This window comes from Natator depressus, chromosome 2 (assembly GCF_965152275.1).
Source record: "Natator depressus isolate rNatDep1 chromosome 2, rNatDep2.hap1, whole genome shotgun sequence".
Lineage (NCBI taxonomy): Eukaryota > Metazoa > Chordata > Testudines > Cheloniidae > Natator > Natator depressus.
Genome location: NC_134235.1, coordinates 79,870,528 through 79,891,433, shown reverse-complemented (window position 1 = coordinate 79,891,433; position 20,906 = coordinate 79,870,528). Strand labels below are relative to the sequence as shown.

At 41.9% G+C, this 20,906-nt stretch overlaps 1 protein-coding gene across 3 annotated transcripts in view; it reads left to right on the top strand.

The window, feature by feature from the left end:
* The first annotated feature begins 247 nt into the window (after nucleotides 1–247).
* Nucleotides 248–20,906, top strand: part of RBBP8 (RB binding protein 8, endonuclease) — a 66,741-nt gene continuing 46,082 nt past the window's right edge. For 2 of the 3 annotated variants that reach the window (XM_074944507.1, XM_074944509.1), the window contains exons 1-4: nucleotides 248–369; nucleotides 4,314–4,437; nucleotides 6,145–6,373; nucleotides 13,649–13,691. In XM_074944507.1, the coding sequence (XP_074800608.1) occupies nucleotides 6,262–6,373; nucleotides 13,649–13,691 (155 nt within the window). In that variant the 5' untranslated portion in view covers nucleotides 248–369; nucleotides 4,314–4,437; nucleotides 6,145–6,261. Of the gene's footprint in view, nucleotides 370–4,313; nucleotides 4,438–5,374; nucleotides 5,436–6,144; nucleotides 6,374–13,648; nucleotides 13,692–20,906 lie in introns of all 3 variants that reach the window. The other variant, XM_074944508.1, reaches the window with a different exon arrangement.

Below are 20,906 nucleotides of genomic sequence, written 5' to 3'. Positions count from 1 at the left end.
CACATCCTCCAGGCCGGCGCCCTCATGTTCCCCCACCCCTCATTTGGTGGCTGTTGCGCCCCCACGCTGACGTTTAGCCCAATCTCATGGGGGGGGGGGCAGGGAGGTTCTTTTTGCCCTACAGCTGCCCGCCGGCGCCGCGCGCCTCAGAGTATCTCTAATTATTGCTCCCAAAAAGCCCCCGCCCCCGGGGCAGGGGATTCTCGCGAGAGTGTGAGGGGGGCGGGCCGTCTTGTGAGAAGTCGCCGGCCGACCCGGGGCCGTCCCTGAGGCGCCCAGTGGGGGGCGTAGAGCCGCGCTTTGCTCCGCCCGCCTTTCTCTTTCCCGCCGTTTGCGCCGAGCCGCTGGAGACTAACCAGCCGCCGCCAGGTAACCGCCCCCGTCCCTCTCTGGCAGCGCGACCCGCGCGCAGCTCCCGTCACCGAGTCGCTGCCCAGGGCGTCTCGCCCACCCCGACGCCGCCGAGACCCGGGCGGGGCAGCCCTGCCGCGCGGCCAGCGGGTTCGGGGGAGACCCGCGGGGAGGCCCCTTCCCCGAAACAGCCCCTCTGTGCCGGCCCCCAAACAACCGCCCCCCTGGTGCCCGGCAGCCCCCCGGGGTCCCCGGCCCCGCCCCACAGGAACACGCGCCGCCCCCCTTTCCGCCCCCCAGCAGCCAGCTCAGAATCCCTCCCTGGGGTCCCTGAATCAGCCCCAAGCCCCCCGATACTGCCGCAAGCCCACTGCTCGCAAACCTTGCCCTGAAATGTCCCCCTTCTCCCCCCCCAGCTGTGACCCTGCAACCCCCCCTCCTCCCCGCTCAGACCGCTAGTTTGTTACTGACCGAGGCAGTCATTGTAAGGAAGTGAGGATGAGATTTGGCCCTCTCAGCCCATGGACAGGGCTGCAAACACAGCTGTCCCCTTTGGGCTCCTGTGAAATACCCACTTCTCTCAGCCTGGAGAAGAAATGATGCATCCTCTCTGGGCAGCTTTGGTGGCTCTAAAGCATGTGCTCCAAGGCACCAACCACAGAGGGAAGCAATGGGGGGGGGGAGGATTTAGCCCTTTTAGTCGGTGAAGACATCTCAAAGCTGTGCTCTTTCCACGGATAAAAGTTGGTCCAATAAAAGCTATTAGTTCACCTGTCCTGTCTCACTCAAGAAATCTCAAGTCATTTTTATGAAAGAATTAAAATTAAATGGCTCATCCTGTAGAGGTGAACTCATTGTTTTTTTCAAACTTGCTTGTCATGTTCACTACACGGTGTATATGTATTGGTAAAGAATGTTGTGTCCATCTAAATGAAATAAACTTAGCCCCAAAGTTAAGCTGTAAAAATTGCAATCTTGTCCACCACCTACTTCATGGGCTTTGCACTATGACCTTAAAGCTGATGCAGTCAGACTAAGCCTGTGTCTATTCCAGGGTTTTTCTGCAAAAATATCTACTTCTGAGAGTCCTTGTATAGACATCAGAGGGGTAGCCTTGTTAGTCTGGATCTGTAAAAGTGGCAGAGAGTCCTGTGGCACCTTATAGACTAACAAACATATTGGAGCATAAGCTTTTGTGGGTGAATACCCACTTTGTCAGATGCATGTAGTGGAAATTTCCAGAGGCAGGTATAAATATGCAAGCAAGAATCAGGCTAGGGATAACAAGGTTAGTTCAATCAGGGAGGATGAGGCCCTCTTCTAGCAGTTAAGGTGTGAACACCAAGGGAGGAGAAACTGCTTTTGTAGTTGGCTAGCCATTGACAGTCTTTGTTTAATCCTGAGCTGCTGATGTCAAATTTGCAAATGAACTGAAGCTCAGCAGTTTCTCTTTGAAGTCTGGTCCTGAAGTTTTTTTGCTGCAGGATGGCTACCTTTAAATCTGCTATTGTGTGTCAGGGAGGTTGAAGTGTTCTGCTACAGGTTTTTGTATATTGCCGTTCCTAATATCTGATTTGTGTCCATTTATCCTTTTACGTAGGGACTGTCCAGTTTGGCCGATGTACATAGCAGAGGGGCATTGTTGGTACATGATGGCATATATTATATTGGTGGACATGCAGATGAATGAACCGGTGATGATGTGGCTGATCTGGCTAGGTCCTGTGATGGTGTCACTGGTGTAGATATGTGGGCAGAGTTGGCATCGAGGTTTGTTGCATGAATTGGTTCCTGAGTTAGAGTTACTATGGTGCGGTGTGTAGTTGCTGGTGAGAATGTGCTTCAGGTTGTCTGTGGGCAAGGACTGGCCTGCCTCCCAAGACCTGTGAAAGTGAGGGATTGTTGTCCAGGATGGGTTGTAGATCACTGATGATGTGTTGGAGAGGTTTTAGCTGAGGACTGTATGTGATGGCCAGTGGAGTTCTATTGGTTTCTTTCTTGGGCTTGTCTTGCAGCAGGAGGCTTCTGGATACACGTCTGGCTCTGTTGATCTGTTTCCTTATTTCTTTGTGTGGGTATCGTAGTTTTGAGAATGCTTGGTGAAGATCTTGTAGGTGTTGGTCTCTTTCTGAGGGGTTGGAGCAAATGCGGTTGTACCTCAGCGCTTGGCTGTAGACAATGGATTGTGTGGTGTGTCCGGGACGGAAGCTGGAGGCATGAAGGTAGGCATAGCGGTCAGTGGGTTTTTGGTATAGGGTGGTGGTAATGTGACAGTCACTTATTTGCACCATGGTGTCTAGGAAGTGGACTCCCCGTGTAGATTGGTCCAGGCTGTGGTTGATGGTGGGGTGGAAGAATTCCACCATGATTTCAGTAGCTTCCAGAGTTTCCTTCCCATGGGTCCAGATGATGAAGATGTCATCAATGTAGCATAGATAGAGAAGGGGTGTGAGTGGACGAGAGCTGAGGAAGTGTTGTTCCAGGTCAGCCATGAAAATGCTGGCATATTGTGGGGCCGTGCGGGTGCCCATAGCGATGCCACTGGTCTGGAGGTATATATTGTCACCAAATTTGAAATAATTGTGCATGAGGATAAAGTCACAGAGCTCAGCAACCAGTTGTGCTGTGGCATCATCAGGAGATACTGTTCCTGATAGCTTGTATTCCATCTGTGTGTGGGATGTTTGTATAGAGAGCCTCTACATCCATGGTGGCGAGGATGGTGTTTTCCGGAAGATCTCCAATGCATTGTAGTTTTTTCAGGAAATCAGTGGTATCACAGACATAGCTGAGAGTGCTGGTGGCGTAGGATCCGAGTAGAGAGTCCACATACGTGGACAGTCCTTCAGTGAGAGTGCCAATGCCCAAGATGATGGGGCGTCCAGGATTTCTGGGATTGTGGATCTTGGGTAGTAGATAGAATAACCCCAGTCGGGGCTCTAAGGGTATGTTGATTTGTTCCTGTGTTAGCGTAGGGAGTGTCCTGAGTAGATGGTGCAGTTTCTTAGTGTATTCCTCAGTGGGATCTGAGGAAAGTAGCCTGTAGAATTTGGTATTGGAGTTGTCCGGCAGCCTCCTTTTGGCAGTCAGACCTGTTCATGATGACAACAGCACCTCCTTTATCAGCCTCTTTGATTATAATGTATAGACGACTTTTTTGTGGCTGCTTGCACTTTTAATAGTTGTCTAACCTCTGGAGTGTCAACAGCATCATGGTGTTATGAATGTTACTGGCTGCAAGAGCTTTTCTTAAGCAAGTCCACCCAAAGTTGGTAACAGCTAGAGAGCAGCGCCAATACAGCTGAGTGAAGGCCTTTTCTTTTTTACTGCAGTGGGTGGCCTCAGGCAGCTTTCTCCTGCTCCTCCCTCTGCTGGAGGTAGTCATGCATTCATGTACATTCAGTTCAGTGTTTCAAGCTCTTTTTCAGAGCCATGAAGGCTGTTTTGGAATCAGTTCTTAATATCCAGACTCAGTTTTGTTCATTTTTATCACGTGCCAGTTGTGCTTATACAACTGACCAGCCTTGTCCAGGGATATTCCTGAACACTGACTGCTAGAGGCAGGAGAGTAAGCAGAGTATGCATGATCATGTATTGAACATCTGCCATGACTGGCATCTCGTTTTGGGGTTACAAAGCTGATGGAGCTTAGGACAATTCCACTACTTTTTTTTCTTTTAATTTCAGCATTATGTACCACTGAAAATAAATTTTGTGGGAAATTTGTGCAGAAAAACCTTAGAGACAATCCCCAAAAGTGGAAGAAAATTCTAAATCACGTGCCCTCCAACTGAAAATGACAGTCCCTAGATGTTCAAATCTAAGGGTGTAAGCAAGGACGCATCATCTTATCTCTACTGTCCTGACTGCTCATAGAGAGAAAGAGAGAGGTGATTTCTCAGGCAGCTCTATTTAAAAGCTAATGAAAACAAATGTCTAAAAGACATTCCTAATGTTATTAGGCAATGGGTTCCACAAAGAAGCATTGTATGATGGCTCAAGGTGAAGCATTTCAGCTGTGAAGATGTATGGAGACCTCTATCATGACTTCAGTTGGTGACCAGTAGTTATCCGTAATTCCAAAAGGTAACTTGTTTTCTGTTGAGTTGTGTTTAATATGAGAACCTTCGCTAACTTGAAACTTATAGCCAGTGCAATAGGTCATGTAATTCAAGCTCCAAGAGCCAAAGCAGATTCAAGCATATCTGGGGCTGTCTGATGTCTGTTTTATGTAAGGTGCACATTTTGAGCCTCCACACAGGTCTCTTTTATATGTATTTATCCTCAAACACGGCTGTAAGATAAAGAGGTACTAATATCCCATTTTAGTGATGGGGAAGTGAGGCACAGAGAGGCTAAGTGGCTTGCCCAAAGTCATATAGGAAGTATGTGATAAAGCAAAGACTTGGAGCCAGGTCTTCCAAGTCCTAGGTTAGCCCTCAAACCATTGAACGATCCTTCCTAATGTGAAGAGTTTAGGAGACCTATTGTTTGTGAGAGAAGTTGCAGCCTCAATACATATGTTTATGTAGCTCATGGACTTGTACGTTAGAAAGTACAGCTGCTTGGTTACTCCTAGGTCTTGCGGGGTATGAGGAGAAACTTTGCATTTTACCTCAGAAACTCAGGGAGCCCTGGCCCCTTCCAATTGCAGGTCTTAAAAGTCAGTCTCCAGCATGCTCAGTCAGAATAGTCATTTAAGAATAACTCAAAAGGGATGGGGGATTATTGACGTACTTATTTATCATTTGTATTACAGAACAATAATAACTAAGATTGGGACCAATGGTGGGTAGGTACTGTACAAGCATATAATAAGAAACAGTCCCTGACCCCAAAAGTTTACAATGTAAAGAGACAAGCCAACGGCTGGGAGAGAGGAAAGATAATTATACACAGTTTCACAACTGAGGGACAGATTGCATGGCTTTTCCAATGTCACACATCTGTGTCAGCACCAGGAATGAATCGAGTTCTGAGTTCCAGTGCAGTACCCTAACCACAGCACCTTGTTCCTCTCTAGATTACCTGAGGAGATCCTCTTCACTGTGGAACCCCTCATAAGGCAGCAGGAGCAGCAGTAGGTAGGAATTTCTTTGCAATGTGACTCCATTTGAGTCATATTGTTGGAGTCTGAGAGGAATCTGATTCAGTGCAGAGACACAGGACCCTGTGACTTTGATGGATCCCAAGATCCTCATGGGTTTTGGGGGATCTGCAAGTTCTGGGACCAACCTCCTATTCTTCTGTGAGGAGACAATCCCACTCCTGGTGGCAGATTTAGAGAAAACTACCAGGGGAACCTGAGTGTTCCTCTTCATCTGATTTCCTCCTTTAGGAATGAGCATTCTGGGCCCGTATCTAGAATTATATGCATAAAGAAATACATGTGCACACCCTGTGGTTTTTTTTAGCCAGTTGGCCCCTTTTACAAAACTGTATTGCAGCATTTTCAAATTGTAAAATGTGGGGATCGTAAGGTAATTTTGGTAATCAGGAATTAGATTAAAATGTTTTTAAACATGGAAAAAGTGTGAACAATCCTTAAAATCTGTCATCTAATTTGAATTTGGTAGCTGTTTTCTAAAAAAAAAAAAAAAAAAAAAACTTTTATTATACAATAGTTTTTAGCTTTCGGCAAGATAATTAGAACTTACCAAGCTTTTAAGGTGAATGATTGTCACTAAATAAATACAACTTGACAATGACAGGCAGTGGGCTTTGTATTTCATCATGGCTACAAGTCATACTCTGATACATGCAAAAGTAAATGTTGTCAATCTGTCATTACAGGCATGCAGCTGTCTTCAGAAACAAACTTCATAGCTATGTAATTTAAAACTAAAAAGGATAGAGTGAACAAGTACCATAGATAAGATAAGTGAAAACAGTTACATTGGAAAAGACAAGATGAATGTTTCTGGAGGAAGTTGTGGGAGCCCTAGCTCTGCTGAATCTACTGGTGACATCTTCAAGGATCTGTGGTCCAAACTAAAAGAATATCATGATAAAGAAGTACAAGGTAAATTATTCCAACTGGTGCTGTATGTTGATGGAGTTTGATTTATTTATGAACAGGATTATATGATGGGCTTGCCCGCGATAGCAGAGGATTGGACTTGATGACCCAGAAGTCCCTTCCTGTGCTGTGCTTCTGTGTACGTAAAATGGGAACTGTTAGTACAAAGGAGCTTTGTTTATAGTTAGATTAGGAGGCTATTTTTAACTGTTGTGCTTGTTTTTAGAAGTAAAAAAGTTTACTCTAGGGCTCCAATCCTGCAAGCGAGCCAGTACAAAACTTCTCTGACTACGATGGCTTGTGTTATGCAGCAGGTCAGATTGGATGATCACAGTGGTGGTCCCTTTTGGCTTTAAAATCTGAATATTCTTGCAAGGTTGGAACTTAAGCAATCAAACTGTACAAATGAGCTCATAAATCTACCAAGTAAAGTTACTTAACCTGAACTGACCTTTACAGTTGCTTTGGAGGTACTTAGTGCTATTTTGCTATTAATGCTTCATAATTGAAAGTCACTGGTTTTAAAGGAAAAACAAGTTACCAAGCCCAATGTTTTTTTTCCTCCTTTTTTTTTTAAATTTCCGTTTCTTCTTACGTCTTCAGATACATAAAACCAATGGACTGTATAGATATTAACACTTGTGGTTCTGTCTTGAGAAAATGCCAAGTGGTAATGTCTCTAGTTTTAACTATTCACAATGAAATTTTTAATGCAAGAATAAATAGCTTCTATTACATTTTTCAGCCTTTGTGCTACTGGTTGTACCATGATTATGACTCTTAGAAGGCATTGTACATCTGCATTCTTGAGTATTGGGGAGAATTAAAAAACATCCAAAAATGAGAGGAATTATCACAGCATGCAATTTTTATATTTTATCATATTTATAATATTTCCTTAAACAATTTCCATGTGTGTTTTTTCTCTTTCTAAAAATACGTGGTCCAGACTTAAAACCTGGTCTCTCAAACCTTAAATCATATGAATAGTTGTTAATGCATGATTAGTGCTTTTGAACTGATTGAGAACAGTGTTTGACTTGAACGTCCGAAAATGCATTGTTGTACATTAAAGACTATGCAAATCACTTTGGAAGAGAAGCAGATGACTTATTAGGAATTAATGTAGGCCCCAGTTGTGCTATTAGATCCTTGTAGGCAGATGGTTCCACCTATGTGGAGTCTCACTGACTTCAAAATGAGTACAGGGATCTGTCTATGGAGGCCTGATTGCAGGATCAGTCCTTAGTTTTCAAATATGTAATGGCCTAATCTTATCAGATGCAGCTGACCTCATTACTCTGACTGAAATTGGTGGGACATTTGATTCCACTCAGCAACGTGCAAGATTGGGCCTTGAGGGTTTGTGTACCTGGTCAAAAACATCTGTTGTTCACTAAAAGGAAATTAAGTTGACATTAGTTAAAAGAAAAAGATTTACCAACCAATTGCATTCTGGTTACTTTTTTTTTAACAAAAATCTTAGTTTGTATCCTGAGAGATAAAACAAGTTTTATAGAATGTCCTGAAAAATACTATGTTGTAGTTTATTTCTTAAAATATTATCTTAACTCCTGTTGATTTGATTCAATCTTGAGCTGGGTTTCAGTAGTGGGTGTGATGTCATCAGCAGATCATATGTTGGAGCATCAGAGTGGGATTTGGCAATCCATGGCATGTGTAAGCATGAAAAACAAAAAAAACTAAGACTTATGGGTGGTGTTGAATGCCCCTTTGTAGTATTTTGGGAAATTCAGTGCATGTTTCTAAAGTTTTGGTTTTCTTTATACATTTGCATGTTCTCTTTAAAATGTGAATTGGGTGGGGCCAGGTAATTTTGCCACTAAGCAAACTTTTTCATGCCTAGCCCTTTGGTAGTGTGTTCCACAGTGTTGGGTAAAATTAGATCTTCCACGATAACATCAAAGACATGCCTGAAGGATAGTTAATTTTTTTCAAAAGGTGGGGAGAAGAGAGTATTTAAGTGCAAGAGAATATTTAAGACACATCAAACAAAGACTTGCCTGGACTTTGCTTGTTTCTGAAGTCTATTAATAAGAATTAAATAAAATTGATTCATGAGTTTTAAATCTATATGTCAGCAACAATATATTACATATGGTTATATTTAGGAGAAATGGAGTGTTTGCTCAAGAAGTGAAGCACTTTGTGTATGCTTGTACTGACTATCAGAGGACTGTTACTTCTGTTACAAATTCTGCTTTCTAGGGATTTGCAAGTTAACATAAGTTACAACTGCCTGAAATTTTATAAAAGTTCTAATTTTTTTTAGAGTGCTTTAAATTGGTTATGTTGGATTGTTTTTTATTAGTACATTGGAGGAAAAAAATGTATATGCACTCTCCATTGTGTGCTTTATCACACTAAATGAAAAACAAGTATTTTTTAATAAATGTAATTTTACAACTTCTCTACTTTGTCTTTAGAGAATAAATGGAGGCTTTTTCATTTTTTATCAGGCCAATTTATTCACCTTTGAAAAGCTGCTTCTCTGCTGACAAAATAGCTAGTAGTTTCTGCCACAAACTTTCTGTGTGATCATGAGCAAGGCCTAATTATCAAAGGAGCTGTGTACCTGTAGTTCCCAATGACTTCAGTGGAATTTGTGGTGATCAGTACTTCTGAAAATTGGTCAATAAATCTCTGCCTCCGTTTCCCATTTGTGAGATGCATATGGTAATTAATACTTCCCTACTTCACACAGGATATTATCTAATACTAATATTTGTGAAGAGCCCAGATCCCCCAACAGATATTAGTACTTACATACTAATTACAAATTAGATATGTGATATGAGTAGTCTCTAAGTAGGTGTCGGATTTGTCACTCATCAACTTTGTATCTGAAGCATAATCTTTAAAACTAAATCTGAAGCTGTGTACTATAGGAAACAAATATACCTGTAATACATTGAACAAACAGAGAAGGAGGTTTTTGTAGAACAATAAAATAAGTAATCCAGTTCTTCCCCTTTACACCCACAGAAAAACAGGAGACTGTGATAAAGAAGATATGAGTCTTAGGGCAGATAGGATCATGAAAAATAAAACACATTTTTGCATTGAAGGATCCCTGTAGAAGAGAAGGTTGAAGACTATGGAAAAAGTAAATAAAATTATGTTGAAATTGCTATCTTCATGCTCATCATAACTGAATTATATCCTTACCTTCAGGATTAACCTATCCTCTCATCCATTCAGAGTAAATTTTCTGTTTCTTAGGTGCCTCCTAAAAGATATTTTTGACATCTTTAGAAGTATTTCTAAAAATTTGTCCTGCAGAATTTAGCAACTTCAGTAGAATAATGAAAGATTATTAGAAATATAACTCTTAAAATTACATAGTAAAGTGATAGGTAACTTTACACTGAGATTCTTCCACACATCATTTTAAGATGACATAAGACACATGGAAGTCTTCAAAAGGTTTTCAGCTATCACCTGTTTTCTCATGTGGAACTGTAATGCAAGAGAGAAGGCATTTACCGCAATGATGAAGGTTGTGGGCCACACACCATTCTATTACATCCTGTTACTTAAAATGCTTGGCTTTTGAGGATAAGAAAGAGGTGCTATTAGGAGACTCTATGTATAATGGAATTTGGAATCTTTTCCCTATTAGGTCACTATTTAAAACACAACCCATGTTAGTAAAGATCAGAAATTGTCACCATGTGACAGATGTGGTCTCAGTACAATTGTTTCTGGACAGTCATCTGCATAATATAATTATAACCCAATCAGCCAATTATGACCCAATCAGCGTATAACCCCTCAGGTGGAAGCCCCAGAACACACTAATCCCATAAGAGAGAGAACTGCATTTCACATTCCAAGACCTGCAGTTCAAATAAATGTTTGTTTGAATGTAAAATAGCATACATTTGAATGAATTACTATAGCTTTTTCTCTGGTTTCTCTTAACTATTTCCATTTCATTTTTTTCTCAGACAGTGGAGTTAGATGCCAAGACACATGCTAATACAATGTTAATACTGAAAACTTAAGTATACAGGTCAAGAAATTAAAATGATGAAGTTCCTGTAGCTATGATAACTCTACTGTATTTAAATCTTAATTAAGGTATAAATAAGTCACAGTCCAGTTGTGTGCGTGTCCAATCAGGTGTAATTCGTAACAGTCCTTAATGAAAAATATTACATATATGCATAATGTAGCCTAGTTACAAGTCTCATAACCTTAACTTTTAAATGTTGAATGTTGTGTATTGATATTAACCTAAATGTTGATTTTAAAAATAGATTTAAAACATATTAATATTAATAAATATTCGTCAAGTCACCTTCACATTGCACACCTTAAAGCAGTTAAAGCCTAACATCCCAGCAATAGGTCCCCTGCACCAAATCATCCACCTGCTTTGCAAGAAGGTATCTGGAAAGGAGAAACTAAGTGGTTGTGATTAAACTGAGGAATTTTTTCCACTTTAGACAAATATTTGGTTAGCTATATATTGAATTCTGGAAACATAAAACTTTTTTTAGAAACACAAGCATAGTCCTATTAGTTAGTGTGATCAAAGCTTCTTGGTACCCTGAAAGACAAAAAGGAAGAGATTATGGGTAACATTAGTAATTCTACACTCTCAGATAAATGTAACAAACTGGATTCCTGCCTTCTCATTGTAGTCATTTGACTTTTTAAAAAAAAGTTTAAGTAACCAGTTCAGCTCTTCCTGGATTCAGGTGAGAGGGGAGATAGTGTTACTTATAGCATAGTAGTTGGCCTTTTGAGCATTGCCTCTTCAGTTGGCGGCTCAGGTTGCCAATGTTACAATCTTAAATACTTTGCTGAACAGACTACCTGTTCATACAGGAGCCACATTGTTGTGCAGCCTCATTCCTTCTGATGGGTGTGGAGTAGGATTAAAGCACACTTTATAGGGGTTCTAATTGCCGATGTCTAATTGACTTTATGAATAGCAACCACTTTAAAAAATAAATAAATCCTCTTTCTGTGCTGCATGACAGAACATAAAGTCACATAGGTGTTGAATGCTTATGAGATAAGAAGTCTTTACCTATGTCCCAAGAACTTTCGTTTGAAGTAGTCTCCATGCATTTTCTATCTCGTTGTTACCTTATCATCTTGTAACAATCTATAGCAGAGATGGGCAAACTACGGCTCGCGGGCCACATACGGCCCGGCCCCTGAGCTGTCGGCTATGAAAGCTACCCTGGCCCCTCCCCCGTTTTTCCCCTCCCCCGCAGCTACGCCGCTGTGTGGACAGCGCTCTGGCTCGCCTCTCCTGTGGGGCAGCGCGGCGGTGTGGCTGGCTCCAGCATGGTAAGGGGGCGTGGAGTAGGGGGTTGGATAAGGGGCAGGGGGGCCTGAGGGGCAGTCAGGGGACAGGGGGAAGTTGGACGGGGTGGAGGTTCTGGGGGGGGTGGGGGGGGCGTTCAGGGGATGGGGAACGGGGGGGTTGGATAGGGGGCGGGGTCCCGGGGAGCAGTTAGGGGCAGGGGTCCTGGGAGGGTGCAATCAGGGGTCAAGGAGCGGGGAGGGGGTTGGATGGGTCAGGAGTTCTGAGGGGCGTGGAAAGTGGGAGGGGATGGATAGGGGGCGGAGGCCAGGCTGTTTGGGGAGGCACAGCCTTCCCTAACTGGCCCTCCATACAGTTGCGCAATGCCGATGTGGCCCTCAGGTCAAAAAGTTTGCCCACCCATGGTCTCTAGTGTGTTTTCACTGAATCTTTGTCTTGACTATTACTTTCCAAGTGGAAGCCTGAATACTGGAAGGTTTGCCAGAATAAAGATTAGCATGTATGTCAACAAGTAAACTTTCTTATTTAGCTATTCTTAGAGGGGCAGGGAAGGAAACTTCTTGACAATCCCAACCTCTACTTCTCCAAGCAAGGTCACAGTTTTTATTTTTGTGTTTTTATGTTATGTCTTTACTATGTCAGCACTTTCTTAATAAGGCTGTCGTGAGATTATAACATTAAAGAATATCCTTTTTTGTGAATGGCATGCTGGCACAGGTATTTTTAGTTCAAAAGTTTTTTAAAATATGAATACAACTGGTAAGTCTTTTTTTTTTTTTTTGGTTATATGTTTGAAGAAGGCATTGGGGGGGAATTTCCTTATTCATTGGCTTCACATGTTTTATTTTTCCATTCTTAATTTTATTTGTCATGTACTTAGCATCTGATTATCCCCAACAGTGACATTTGGAGGGTCCCATACATGTGTGAATCTTCCCTCTTCTACAAAGAGTAGATGTCTCGGATCCTCTACAGGACATGGATGACTGAATAGGAAAAGAGTGAGGAAGGCACAGAACGATGTGCATCATTCCTCAAATCATCTTAAAGAGGCTTTCAGGGAAGCTTCAGCCTGAGAAGTCCCTAGCAGCATGGCTACATTAGAGCTGGAAGAATAGCAGTAGCCCCAGAAGCATGTCCTCCTTGTGGACTTAGGAACATTAAGCGGTGGTCCCTTAATGTTGCTTCTTTGTGTGTATCCATGATACTGTCCTTAATTACATGACCGGATACTGTAATATTTGAAAATTCATTTCAGAAATCTTTTCTACAACTTTATATACCCACGTAGTACTGTATACTACTACATGTCTGCAAAGTCCAAGAAAATTGTTTATGTAAATAGTACACAATATCCCCTACTTTTACAGCATAGCAGAGGTGAAGTATGTTTTTTACAAAGGAGAAATTTCTATATTAACTTAGGAGGGAAGCAGGTGTTATTTATTAAGGATCCCGAGATAGCCAATAATGGGATTTTCATGGCTGTTCCTGAACTCAACCAAGAATTAATTCAGATATCATGGCAAGGTCCAAGTAGGCCCTACCCTCTTAATCCAGGAGCCACTACTTTCCTCCTCCACTAGTTATGTTGCAGCATTTTTTCCTCTTTCACAGATGGCAGGCAAGCATATTTCCATAGAGATTGACACCAGGAAACACTCATGGAACCGAATGACTCTTGCATCACATACACCTGAATAAATCACATTCCTCGTGTGACTAAAACCCACTAGAATGGAAAAATGGAAACAGGCCATTTCCAAAGTAGGGCTTTGCAAACAACAATGATCCTATCCGATGGGCCAACTTTTAGAATGAGTTATAAATTACCTGTGGACAAGAGAAAAGGGAATGGTTAAATGTTATGAATGATTTTTAAAGCTCTCATATCTGAAAGGACAATTCAGCTACACAATTGTGTTAAAACGAGTCAAAAGATAATCCGTGTTTTTTTTCTTTTCACTTTCCAGGATTACAGTTGAAAATATCCAAACTGAAAAAGGAAAGGTGTTTGTAAGTACCTATCCATATGCCATACCAATATATTTTATAGGAGGAAAATTTTAATATAGTTAATAAACTGTAATTCCTACATGATGAGTTGAGGACTTGAGGCCTGATCCTGCAGACACCCATGTGTATAATTTGACTCACATGAGTAGCAATGTTGAAGTCAGTAATATACATGTATAAACATTTGCAGGATCTATAACCTGAACTCCAGTTCTCCATCGCTTGCATGAGTGGCTGGTGATGCAGTCTTCTGTAGTATTTCTAGGGTGCCCATAAAGGATAATTCAGATATGAGAAAAAATAAGTAGGAAACCTTTTTTTTAAGGTGAAGTTGCTTCTGTACATTATAAAGGAGCAGCAAGTGGCATAACCATGTTTTAAAATTTTTTTAGCTTACCAGTTTACCTTTAAATGCTTCCTCCACAAAGCTGGGTCATAGTGATTTGTATAAAGAATTCCAGCCTGAAGTAGGGAAGTAAATACCGTTTAAAAAATTTAAACCCATTTAAACGTTTAAAAATGTTTAAATGGTTAACCGATTAAGCAGCTGGCTGGCACAACTGGGGCTGGGGGCAATCCGCCAGTGCAGCTGGGGCCCCTCAGGGCGGGGCGCAGCTGTGGTTGGGCCCGCTCCAGCTGGGTGGCGCTGCTCCGGGCAGCATGGCTGGGGGTCGGGTGGCCAGCCAGTGCGGTGCATCTAGTGCCAGCTGGCTGGTAGGCCCAGGGTTAACGGTTAAGGTGGGTTAACTGGTAAGACTAATGCTTACCGGTTAACTAGTTAACCTGTTACATCCCTAGCCTGAAGGTTTATACACTCCCGTGCTGTGCAAATTTTATTTTTTCCTCTTTTTTTTAACTATATTGAACATGGCTTATTAGACGCATGAACTAGATAATGTGTATATTAACCTAGATAATAGAAGTAAATCAAATTGTACCTGTATGAATGTGTAGTTATGTTAGCTAATTTTCCCATTGTTAATTTCAGCCGCTGCATTTTTCCTAGTTATGCCACTTTGAATAAATAATTCCTCTCCTTCCTTTGTAGTTACACCTTTCAAATACTTTTTAACAGATATGAACCCTCCCCAATGTTGTCCAAATTTACTTTTTAGTATCTTTATCAGTCTTCCAGTTATGTATGTATTTGTACAATGATAACTCCAAGAGGTGTCATCTTTCTGGTGGCTCTTTTATGACTTCCACCAATGTATGTATCATTATGGTAGTGAGGGTCTTGGAGATCAAGGCAGATTTCCAGGCCAGTTGTGCACCAAAGCCCTATACTATGGAATTATTACTTCCCTTTTCTGTGGTGTGAAATCTCTACATGTATATCAAGATTACATTGCCCTTTTGTGCTGTCCTATTGCATTGTGAAATCATGCTTAACTTGCTGTCCATTTTCAGAACTACTACTTTCCAGGTAGTTTGCGGTTTATCAAATTTGTTACTTGATTTGTATTTACTCAGATGCATTAGCTTGCATTTTTCCAAATTAAATTGAGTTTGATTTTTGTCTATATGCCCCTGTGCATTTTGTCAGTCCTCACTGGTGTTTGCAGTTCCAACAAAATTTTAGTGTTGGATGCATACTCCATCTAAACACACCCCACTTATATTCTCTAGTTGTTATCCTTTCATGCTGCCAAGTGTCAGGCATTTCAGTTCTGTCATACATTCCCTTTTCTCAGCTAGGTTCTTACACATCCATCTGAGCTGCTGTCCTATCTTTTGGCCAGCTAGTGTCAATTTTGCACCTGCTGAGTAGTCATCTGCCTGCTGCCTCTCTTGCCACTCCCTCTGCTGGATCAGGACCTGAAAAGGATAGCTAGGAAGAGTTAGCAGTGGCATTTGAAAGAGAAGGCAGGACAGCAGCACAAGGTGAAGGACGCATTATCCTCAAGCTCCCACATCTGCAGCCTGCTCATCCTCCCCCTAGCATCCTCAGCACTCTCTAAACCTCCCCAACAACCCACAAACCCACAGCACTACCAACATCCCCAGTAACCACACATACAGCTACCTCTTAGCTTCCATCTTGAGCACTCACCCAGCTTTGCCAGCCAGAGTTGCCAAGTTTTGTGCAGCTGCAAGTCCTACTCCCATCTCTGATTGGAGCAGAGTTTGTTGACTGTCAGCTTAGGCTTCAGTTTGTAGTACGTGCAAATGATTTGCTACTATGCAAACATTAGATTTGTATAAAACATAATGCATGGAACAGAACAAAATTTGGCAAATTGGGCCATGTCTTTTTAGTCCTTCAGCCAGTTTTCAGTCCATTTGACATTGATATCAAAATTAATTTTAATTAATTTTGAGAGTAGGGTTTCATGAAACACCCCGTCAGATGTTTTGCGAAAATTCAAATAGTGTATATCTACAGTTTATATGTCGGGAACAAAGTAGCTTTGGCAATACAGTGACTGTGTAACTTCACAGACAATAGTGGAACCAAGCTTGAAATCAAATCAGACTTTTTTCACTACAACGCTTGTGTACCATCAGTTATAGTAAGTGATTTTCAGTTAAGTTATTTCTTTGTGTAATAGTCACAAATATCTTGAAAAAATCAAATTAAGCACCACTCTTTTTATTTTTTATTATGTACAGCTTCCAAAAATATATTTAGCTGTGCTTCAGTTCCAATCTAAAATTGTGAGATTGATTGGTGGTGCTGTTACTGACTTAATCCTGTATATCCTGACCTGTTTCTACATCCATGTAAAATGAAAACTTTACATTCTTGAGAAGTTTGGTCTCTCGAAGAGCTGTATTATCAATGATATTTTGTTGTGATTTAATACGTATCAAACCAAATGGCGTAATTATTGTTTGCTGGAGTCATTCTACAAGTACCACATTGTAGATACAATAGTCTTACATAGGGCTTTTTGTTTTCCCTGATGCTTTTGAATAGCTAAGGTTTAATATTTCAGACTTGATAACCAGCCTGACAATGAGCTCCTTATGTTGTACCCTGGTTCAGTGTTGGAGCTAATGATCTTGTAAATGCAGGGTCAGAGACTATTCATAACAAAGGCTAGCTTCTTTGCCAAATTGTCAGTCACTTTTGTCAAGCAGTACCAAAATCCTGAAAAACTTCTCTCTGTTCCTTCCATTGTATTACTTTAAAACATGAACATAAAGTTTAGGATCAAATCATTAAATCTACTGAGTTTTAAAAGGAGATGGTAGTGTACCTTTATATATTCTTAAGTACTTTTTTATGTAAAACAGGATTCAGGTCTATAGTTTGATCATTTAAAGATGACCTATAAATTTCTTTTAAAAATTGGATTTATTCCTTTTTTGCATAGACTCATAGACTTTAAGACTAGAAGGGGCCATTATGATCATCTCAGTGGTACCAGATGACCGAACGAGGAGTAATGGTCTCAAGTTGCAGTGGGGGAGGTTTAGGTTGAATATTAGGAAGAACTTTTTCACTAGGAGGGTGGTGAAGCACTGGAATGCGTTACCTAGGGAGGTGGTCGAATCTCCTTCCTTAGCGGTTTTTAAGGTCAGGCTTGACAAAGCCCTGGCTGGGATGATTTAGTTGGGGATTGGTCCTGCTTTGAGGAGAGGGTTGAACTAGATGACCTCCTCAGGTCCCTTCCAATCCTGATATTCTCTGATTCTATCTACTCCAGTGGTCACCAACCGGTAGATCGCGATCGACTGGTCGATCCTGGAGCCTCTGCCAGTCAATCATGATTTCCAGCTGCTAAAAGTCCGGCGGGGCTAAGGCTGGCCCCATGCTGCTCCCGGAAGCAGCTGGCATGTCTCTGCAGCCCATGGGGCTCCGTGTGCTGCCCCCCTGTCCCTCCCCATGAACTCCACAGCTCCCATTGGCTGGGAGCTGCGGGGGTGGCGTTTGCGGCCCAGTTCGGGGGGTGGGACGGGAGGGAGAAGCAGGTAAGCAAGTAGTAAGCATCTCCTGCCTGGAGCCTGTACCTTGCACCCCCTCCTGCACCCTCACCTCCTGTCTTCAGAGCCCTCTCCTGCACCCAAACTCCCTCCCAGAGCCTGCACCCCAACACTCTGCTCCACCCGGAGCTCCCTCCTGTACCCAAACTCTCTCCCAGAGCCCGCACACCTCACCCCCTCCTGCACCTCAACCCCCTGACCCAGGCTCAGCCCGGAGCCCCCTCCCACACTCCGAACCCCTCGGCCCCTGCCCAGAGCCTGCACTCCCTCCCAACCCACTGCCCCAGCCCGATGAAACTGAGTGAGGGTAGGGGAGCATGAGCGACAGAGGGAGGGGGGAATGGAGTGAGCGGGGCGGGGCAGATCCTGGCTTGATCTTAAATTCAAAAAGTGATCTTGCGTGTAAAAAGGTTGCAGACCACTGATCTAGTCTGACCTCCCAAACGCTGCAGGCCACAGAACCTCACCCACCCACTCCTGTAATAGACCCATAACTTTTTGCTGAGTTACTGAAGTCCTCAAATCATGATTTAAAGACTTCAAGTTACAGAGAATCCACTATTTACACTGCAAGTGATCCATGCTCAGAGGAAGGTGAAAAACCCCGGGGTCTCTGCCAATCTGATCCAGGGGAAAATTCCTTCCCGACCCCAAGTATAGTGGGAAGGTGGACCCTGAACATGTGAACAGGACCCACCAGCCAGAATTCTCTGTAGTAGGTCAGACCCCCCACGATCTAGTGTTCCATTACCAGCCTTTGTAGATATTTGCGACTAGCAGTTGCAGATTGGCTACATGCCATTGTAGGTAGTCTCATCATACCATTCCCTCCTTTAACTTGTCAAACTCAATCTTGAAGCCAGTTAGGATTTTTGGCCCCCAGTACTCCCCTTGGAAGGCTGTTCCAGAACTTCACTCCTCTGATGAGTAGAAACCTTCATTTAATTTGAAGCCTAAACTTGATATCCATTTGTTCTTGTATCAACATTGGCACTTAACTTAAATAATTCCTGCCCCTCCTTGGTATTTATCTCACTCGTATTTATAGAAAGCAATCATCATTCCCCTCGGTCATCTTTTGATTAAGCTAAACAAGCCAAGCTTTTTGAGTCTCCTCTCATAAGGTAGGTTTTCCGTTCCTTGGATCCTCCTTGTAGCCCTTTTCTGTACCTGGTCAAGTTTGAAATCATCTTTTTTAAACATGGAGACCAGAATTGCACACACTATTCCAGTTGAGATGTCACCAGTGCTTTGTATAATGGTACTAACACTTCCTTGTCTATACTGGAAATACCTGACCTGATGCATCCTGTGACTACATTAGACTTTTTCAAGGCTGCATCACATTGGCAGCTCATAGTCATCCTGTGATCAACCAGTACAGTCAGGTCTTTCCCTCTCCTCTGTCGCTTCCAACTGATAAATCCCCAGCCTACAGCAAAAATTCTTATTCCCGAAGTACATAGCCTTGCACTTTGCACTATTAAATTTCTTCCCATTTCTATTACTCCAGATTTCAAGGTCATCCAGATCTTCTTTTATGATACTCGGTGTTGGCAATACCTCCCAACTTCGTGTCATCTTCAAATTTTATTAACACACTCCCACTTTTTGTGCCAAGGTAATTAATAAAAATGTTAAATAAGATAGGTCCCAAGACAGATCCCTGAGGAATTCCACTAGTAACCTCCCCCAGCCAGACAGTTACCTTTCAGTATGAGCTGTTGTAGTCTCTCCTTTAACCAGTTTCTATCCACCTTTCAGTTCTCATATTAATCCCCATCTTCTCCATTTTAACTCAAAATTTCCCATGTGGAACTGTATCCAATGTCTTACTGAAATCCAGGCCTGAAAGGAGTGTGGAGGGGAGGAGGGTTTCCCCCTTAAATATCAGGAATGCCAAAACTACTCTTCCCTGGCTTTTCACTCCACAAGGAGACAAGAGTCTGCTTTAGTGCTTCTACTGGCATTTGCAAGATCGGGCATTTCAGACCATAAACTCCTTACACTAGAGGTTAATGTAATATTTGTATTGTAAAGCACTATTTGGATCTCTGATAGTGATTTGAGTAATAAGTGAAGTCAGAAAGCATTCAAGGTATTAATTTGTTTTAAAATTCTAAATCAATAAAAGAAAAAAAATCTAGGTAGTACACTGCAGAAGCATCTTCCTACCACATTTGTGAACACTAATCCCCAGCAGCCCAAAATCAATGAGTTGTAAAATGTAGCTGAAAACATCTAAAGGGACAGCGTCAACTTGAAAATTTGTCTAAAAAAGCCCCCAAAACGCTATATTGACGAGTTACAGGTAGCCCCCAAGATAACAGAAAAGTTAGCAAAAATGTTTGTTTTATTTACTTTGTGCATTTGGCAGCAGTTTGTTTTTAGTCAGATTTGTTGTTCCCCTGTATAGTCAGTCTCTCCCTTCCTTGAATAAACCCTTATAGGCTTTGCTTAGACTATAAGGAAGGAAGTGTTTGGGGTTTTTTGCTTTGTTTTAAAGTTAGCTAACATGTTTTCAAACATTACTGAGCACCTAGATTAGATAGGGTTTAATACCTTTAAAATGTGTTCCCAGGCTGTGGTCGATACTAAGCTCTACTCTAGGACCCATAAGAAGGGTAACTCCCCGCCCCCCCCAAACCAGTCATGTTGTGTTGTGGGGTAGGCGGTTGCAACATCCATCCTGGAAGGGGGGAAGGGTAGTAGGAGAAACCAGGGGATCGTTGGGAATTGAACATCCAACCTGGCACTATGCTTTTATAGTGTTTTAATCCTTAGTGCCATAAAACTTCCTCTGAATCCTGCCTGTCAAAAGGATTTAAAAGAGAGAACAAGCTTAATGAGTTCACATAGGCTATCGTGGCAGAATGGGTAACTTTTACTATATTATATCTGAGAATTCAGTAACTTTCATATTAAATTAGTCAGCTGTTCATCTTTTAATTGATAAAATAAAATGGTAAAAATTTAATTTGTATATGAAAATTAAATGTATGTTTGTTCATGTTCTGTTTACAAAGTGCCTCAGTCACTCAAATCAGTGCCTCCCACCCTATGCTCCTTTATTGTACTCTGATCCTTCTGTTCCAAGATCCTCAGCAGTAAATAAAGAGGATCATAGAAGAAAAGGATTCAAGAAATTGTCTTTGTAGTTTTCTTAAAGTAAAATACATTTCTACCCCACTGTTTTTATGTTAGTCACCCAAATATTGGCATACTGTGACTGGCAGAGAGAGGGAAGAACAACTGCCACTGCGTAGACTTACTGCTCTACAACAC